Source organism: Salvelinus sp. IW2-2015, unplaced genomic scaffold, assembly GCF_002910315.2.
Source record: "Salvelinus sp. IW2-2015 unplaced genomic scaffold, ASM291031v2 Un_scaffold2192, whole genome shotgun sequence".
Classification (NCBI taxonomy): Eukaryota; Metazoa; Chordata; class Actinopteri; order Salmoniformes; family Salmonidae; genus Salvelinus; species Salvelinus sp. IW2-2015.
The window spans coordinates 107,200-114,172 of NW_019943522.1; the positions used below are offsets into that span (position 1 = coordinate 107,200).

At 44.1% G+C, this 6,973-nt stretch overlaps 1 protein-coding gene across 1 annotated transcript; it reads left to right on the top strand.

Moving 5' to 3' along the window:
* Nucleotides 1-821: 821 nt before the first annotated feature.
* On the top strand, nucleotides 822-5,478 carry sult3st1 (sulfotransferase family 3, cytosolic sulfotransferase 1). The gene is made up of 6 exons (XM_024140563.2): nucleotides 822-1,086; nucleotides 3,293-3,495; nucleotides 3,583-3,709; nucleotides 4,172-4,266; nucleotides 4,580-4,754; nucleotides 4,974-5,478. The coding sequence occupies exons 1-6, from the start codon at nucleotides 945-947 to the stop codon at nucleotides 5,099-5,101; spliced, it is 870 nt and encodes a 289-aa protein (XP_023996331.1). The 5' UTR covers nucleotides 822-944; the 3' UTR covers nucleotides 5,102-5,478.
* Nucleotides 5,479-6,973: the final 1,495 nt, after the last annotated feature.

A 6,973-nucleotide genomic window follows, 5' to 3' on the forward strand; every position in this document is an offset into this window, starting at 1 on the left:
TGAAGGGTGTATCTACACTTAGTATAACATAAGGGTGTATTAGACTAGTATAAGCATAAGGGTGTATAGACTTAGCGATAACATAAGGGTGTAAACCACTAGTACAACATAAGGGGTGTATAGACTAGGTATAACATAAGGGTGGTATACACTAGTTATAACATTAAGGGTGTAGTACGACTAGTGTATAAACATAAGGGTGTATACACTAGTTTAACATAAGGGTGTATACACTAGTATAAACATAAGGGGTATTACACTAGTTTAACATAAGGGTTGTATAGACTAGTTCAACAATAAGGGTGTAGTACACTAGTTTAACATAAGGTGTATAGACTAGTATAACATAAGGGTGTATAGACTAGTATTACATAGGGTCTCTGCAGCAGCACTACCACCAATCAAAGCTTGAAAGGATCTGGCAGAGCAAGAATGGGAGAAACTCCTCAACATACAGGTGTGCCAACTGTAGCGTCATTACCCAAGAAGACTCAAGCTGTAATCGGCTGGCCAAAGGGCTTCAACAAAGTATTGACATATGCGGTGCTGAATACTTATGGTAAATGTTGATATTTCATTGTATTTATTTATGTTTTTGTAATTACATTGCAAAAATTTCTAAACCTGTTTTTGCTTTGGTCAGTTATGGGTTATTGTGTGTCAATTGATGGGGGGTGGGCGGGCGGGGACGATTTAATCTATTGTAGAATAAGAATGTAATGTAACAAAATGTGGAAAGAGTCAAGGGGTCTGAATACTTACCGACTGCACTGTATGTCGTAGCGTTAGAATGACGACTCAGGAGTGTACTTTATTGCAACGTCAGTGAATCTTACTCGTAATCACTCCGCGAACCTTACCACAGGTTCCAAAGTCTAAACGTTGCCGCATAGCTATTCATATCCCACTGTAGATACTAATATTTATACAAAACTATAATTATTATGGAGAAGCTCACCGATGACCTGGTCAAGTACAAGGACTATGTTTTTGCGAAGGATTTGGTCAACGCTGAGCACATTGACTCCCTGCAGACCTTTGAGATCCGGGACAGTGACATCTTTCTGGTTACTTACCCTAAGTCAGGTGAGTGACACATCTATTGAATGGAAAAATAGCGTTTGAGATGGTCTAGAGACACTTATCATACTTGGGGGTGCTAGCCATGAAAAAGGTTGCGATCTCGGCTCTGTTTAGGTAATCAATGAGGAGAGCATTTTAGAAAGTTAAAGGGAAATCCGGGATTGGAACATCCATCTTTGGACTTTTAAATTAGTGATATCCATTGATTATTGAAAAATATAACTTATATCCGAAAGTGGCGCAGCGGTCTGGGCACTGCAGTGCTCGAGGCGTCATTACAGGGTTCGATCCCGGGCTGTGTCGCAGCCGGCCGCGACCGGGTTAGGGGACGTTTTGGCCGGCCGTGATGTCCTTGTCCTATCGCGCTCTAGTGTTTCCTCCGACACATTGGTACTTGGTACGGCTGGCTTCCGGGTCAAGCGAGCAGTGTGTCAAGAAGCAGTGCGGCTTGGCAGCGTCGCTTTTAGGAGGACACACGGTTTTGGACCTTCGCCTCTCCCGAGTCCGCACGGGAGATGCAGCGATGGGACGAGACTAACTACCAATTGGGGAGAAAAAGTTAAAGTAAATATATACAGCTCTGGAAAAAATTAAGAGACCACTGCAAAATTATCAGTTTCTCTGGTTTGACTATTTATTGGTCTGTGTTTGGGTAAAATGAATATGTATGTTGTATTCTATAAACTACTGACAACATTTCTCCCAAATTCCAAATAAAAATATTGTCATTCAGAGCATTTATTTCCAGAAAATGACAACTGTTTGATTGCCTTGCGGAGGGAATAACTACACTGTTTGTATTCTGCCATATTCCCAGTCAACTTGCCATGGTTGAATGCGGTGGTTCGCGCTTTCAGTTTTGCGCGAATGCTGCCATCTATCCACAGCTTCTGGTTCGGGTAGGTTTTAATAGTCACAGTGGGTATGACATCTCCAATACACTTCCTGATAAACTCAGTCAACGTATCAGTATATTCGTCAATACTATTCTCGAAAGCTACCTGGAACATATCCCAGTCCGCTTGATCAAAACAATCTTGAAGCGTGGATTCCGATTGGTCAGACCAGCATTGAATAGTCCTTAGCACGGGTACTTCCTGTTGGAGTCGTGGTCAGATTTGCCGAAAGGAGGGCGGGGGAGGGCCTTTTTGCATCCCAGAAGTTGGAGTAGCAGTGGTTGAGTGTTTTAGCAGCGCGAGTACCACAGTTGATGCGTTGATAGAACTTCAGCAGCCTTTTCCTCATGGTTGAATTGCTGCAAAGAAACCACTACTAAAGGACACCAATAATAAGAAGAGACTTGCTTGGGCCAAGAAACACGAGCAATGGACATTAGACCAGTGGAAATCTGTCCTTTGGTCTGAGTCCAAATCTGAGATTTTTGGTTCCAACCACTGTGTGTTTGTGAGACGCAGAGTAGGTGAACGGATGATCTCTGCATGTGTGGTTCCCACCGTGAAGCATGGAGGAGGAGGTGTGATGGTGTGGGGATGCTTTGTGGTGAACTGTCAGTGATTTATTTAAATTTCAAGGCACACTTAACCAGCATGGGGTACGAGCATTCTGCAGCAATACGTCATCCCATCTAGTTTACTCTTAGTGGGACTATCATTAGTTTTTCAACAAGGCAATTACCCAAAACACACTCAGGCTGTGTATTGTCTATTTGACCAAGGAGAGTGATGAAGTGCTGCATCAGATGAACTGGCCTCCACAATCACTCGATCTCAACCCAATGAGATGGTTTGGGATGAGTTGGACCGCAGAGTGAAGGAAAAGGGAGCCAACAAGCGCTCAGCATATGTGGGAACTCCTTCAAGACTGTTGGAAAAGCATTCCTATGAAGCTGGTTGAGAGAATGCCAAAAGTGTGCAAAGCTGTCATCAAGGAAAGGGTAGCTACTTTTGAAGAATCTAAAATATATTTGGATTTGTTTAACATTTTTTGGTTACTACATGAAAATACATAAAGAAAAACCCTTAAATGAGTTGGTGTGTCCAAAACTTTTGACTGCTACTTATTATATATTATAATATAATATTAAATAATTTAAAGCATTTCTCATGAGGAAATTGTTCAACTGTCTTAACGCTTGTTTTACTCCAGCCCTTTCAGCTCTGGCAGGGTGACCGCTTTGTTGTTTTTCGAATCCCCTTTCCACCAAGTCGGCCCCAAGCGCTTTATGACTGACACCTTTCCTAACCTGCAGGAACAATCTGGGCACAGCAGATCATCACTTCTATCTGCGAGTCAGAGATGGGTGATATCTATCCCAACAACTTGGAGATGATGCCATGGCTGGAGTATATTGACAAACGCCCTGACTATTCCTTACGCCCTAACCCGCGGCTATTCGCCTCCCACCTCACCCCTGTACTCATGCCCCCAGGCCTGAGGGACAAGAAGGCAAAGGTAGGCAAAGGAGGGTAGAATGAGAATGGTAATGGAGCTACCCTACATGGAGGCCCGTAGGGCTGTAAATATCTCTCTTATTCTCAGATGATCTATGTGATGCGGAACCCAAAGGACAACGTGACTTCCTACTATCACTGGTGTGTTAACTGGGCCATGTTTGAGACTCCAAAGTGCTTCGAGGACTTTCTGGACCAGTGGTTAGCAGGGAATGGTAGAGTAAAGACATCATTCATAAAACACCATGGTTGTGTCCCAAATGAATACCCTATTCCCTACATAGTGAACTAATTTTCACCATGGCCAATAGGGCTCTGGTCAAATAGGGAATAGGGTTCCATGTGGTACTCTCAACAGCCTGTTATTACATACTGAGACAAGGCTGTTATGACCCCGACAGCCTGTTATGACCCCGACAGCCTGTTATGACCCCGACAGCCTGTTATGACCCCGACAGCCTGTTATGACCCGCCAGCCTGTAGACCGACACTGTTATGACCCCGACAGCCTGTTATGACCCCGACAGCCTGTTATGACCCCGACAGCCTGTTATGACCCCGACAGCCTGTTATGACCCCGACAGCCTGTGTCCTAAATATTCACAGTTACACTACTTTTGACCAATCCATGAATACTGTATTGACCTTGGTGACACAGCCTGTTATTTGCCCTACAGTTGGTGCTTCGTCCTGGTTTGACCACATCGGAGAGTGGCACAGTAAGAGAGACCAGTACAACATCCTGTTTCTGACCTATGAGGACATGATCATGGTAAGATATTACAGACTCATCTGACACCCGTATGACCTCTGACCTGGATAGCTAGCTAGCGACAACCAACCAGCCTGACTTTACCTATCCCTCAATATTTCAACCTAATTTTCCGATTTTATTAACAAGGATGGACATGAAATGAAGAGAGAGACAGACAGAGGACAGAGTGTGTAGAAGTTCTGTGGGACTGGCATGTGATCCCACACAGGCAGGGGATTGTTAATGTCCCGAAGGGCAGTGGCCTTCACCACTTGACCAACCCCAGGGCACAGGGTTCCATCTTTAAATGGACATGCTTCTCCTTTCTCAGGATCTGAAGACAGCCGTGACGAAGATCTGCCGTTTCCTGGAGAGGGACCTGACTGAAGCAGACATCAACAAGATCGTGGAAAAAGCCACGTTCAAAAACATGAAAAACGACCGCAAGGCCAACTATGAGTTCATACCAGAAGACATTCTCAAAAAGGGGCAGTTCCTGCGCAAAGGTGATCTAGGATCAGTTCTGCCTTTCAGATCATAATGAATAAGATCACATGGATACAGTGGCCTGATCCTAGATCAGCACTTCTACTCTGAGACGCTTCATGAATATGGGCCTGAGATTGGGGGAGAAAAAAAAAAAAACTGTTTATAAATAAACTGCATATAAACCATTTTATAATGTTCCTACTCTGAATAATGACATGATGGTTGTGCTGTGGCAGGTAAAATCGGGGAGTGGAAGAACATGTTCACATTGGCCCAGAGTGAGAGGTTTGACCAGGTCTATAAGGAACGGATGAAAGACATGACTCTGAAGTTCATCTGGGACATGGCTCAACAATCAGAGTGATGGGAGCCTCAGCTCCCTGGCTTCCTCTACCTGGGACATGGCTCAACAATCAGAGTGATGGGAGCCTCAGCTCACTGGCTTCCTCTACCTGGGACATGGCTCAACAATCAGAGTGATGAGAGCCTCAGCTCCCTGGCTTCCTCTACCTCCTCACGTTCAGGAGTTCCAACAGATGATTCCAGACTTGGAAGGATGGCAATGCAAGTCTACAGTGATAGAAGGGCGGAGCCTACAGCTCTGCCGCCACAAACCTCCCAGTGGACACTCTGCTAACGACATTCATGTCAATTATCTGTTGAATGTACCAAAACTGGACAATTCCTAAACCATTTTTTTTTTTTTGTATTGATGAGGAATTAAATGAAACAATACTGTCAGACTCAGATCTTTCATTTGAATGAATATTTATTTATTTATTTTTTATTTTGAGGTAAAGAGAACGCTCGCTGACAGTACAGCTGAGCCCGAAGGGCGGGGAAGATGGAGGAAGATGCTGAGTTGGAATCAAGCAGTGGGTCGAGTAAATTAGACGAATGTTCTGAGTGGACAACAGTAGTATCGAAAACTGGACCAAAATGGAAATAGTCTAAAACTGGAGTGGAGGAAACGTGTGTTAAATGATAATGAATCGCGTCTTGTTGGGATGCGTTTTTTTTTTGAGTAAGGATGCATATGTGGGAAACCGGTTTGAGGTGTCGAAAATGGTGAAGTATGAGCTTGGAAAAGTGGAMTKTTGTCAGAGTGACTAGGAGTGGTCTTATTCTGATTTATTGTATTTCTGAAGAACAGAGGGGTGATTGCAGTGAGATTCAAAAGAATCCAGACAACAGAAGTTTTGTGTTTTGAACTTCGGAGTAGAGCGCCCGTTCAAAGGAGTCATCTCAGGGGTGACGACGGATGTTCAGGTTTAATACCTGAAGATATTTCCTGGTGTGGTTGGTGCCCGGCGTCTGACCCGCTGGGTGAATGGAGAAAAATAAGGAAGTCTGTCGGTCCCGTTGTTTTTTTGTTTTGATAAAGAGCAAATACCTACGCATGTGAAGCTTGGTTATGTAAAATACGATGTAAGAGCTTTCGTCCTCAAATCACTGCAGTGCAAGAATTGTAAAGGATTTGGCCATGTTTCAAGTGTGTGCAGACGAACGGAGTATACTGAAGGACCGGTGTGTAGAAGGARGACGGTGTTGCAATTAAGGTGTTGATCATGATCCTGAGTTCCTGTAGAGCCCTGTAAGGGTGAAGGAAATTGAGGTGGGGATCATGATCCTGAGTTCCTGTAGAGCCCTGTAAGGTGAAGGAAATTAAGGTGGGGATATGATCCTGAGTTCCTGTAGAGCCCTGTAAGGTGAGGAATTGAGGTGGGATCATATCCTGAGTTCTAGGTAGAGCCCTGTAAGGGTGAAGGAAATTGAGGTGGCAAAAGTTAGAAGGCGGCTCATTCGAATCTCCTACGGGAGGCATTTAAATATTGAAGACAAAAGTGATTCTAGTGAAGAGATGTTATGGGAACGGCACAGCCTGTAGTAAATGTTTGCTGCCAGACAAAAGATACCCTGGATGTTATAAAAGTGGATTTTGTTCCACTCATTGCCACAGTTATAAACTYTACAGCACAAGTCTCAAAGAAGTCAAAGAAACGGGACATTATTGTGGCTCCGACAGAATCGTTTTTTGGGACTTCAAGGATTCTGAAGAATTGCAAGGGGTACTGGCACCGGAAGACCCGCCCTCCCTGGTTCCCCTTGAGCCTGTGTAGGGATCAGATCGGTTTTATTTATTTTTAACAGAAAAGTTGTTTGATTTCCAACCTGCATAGTAGGTGCATTTGCTCCTGTCAGATCATTGGAAATCCGTCTATTCACACACACACAC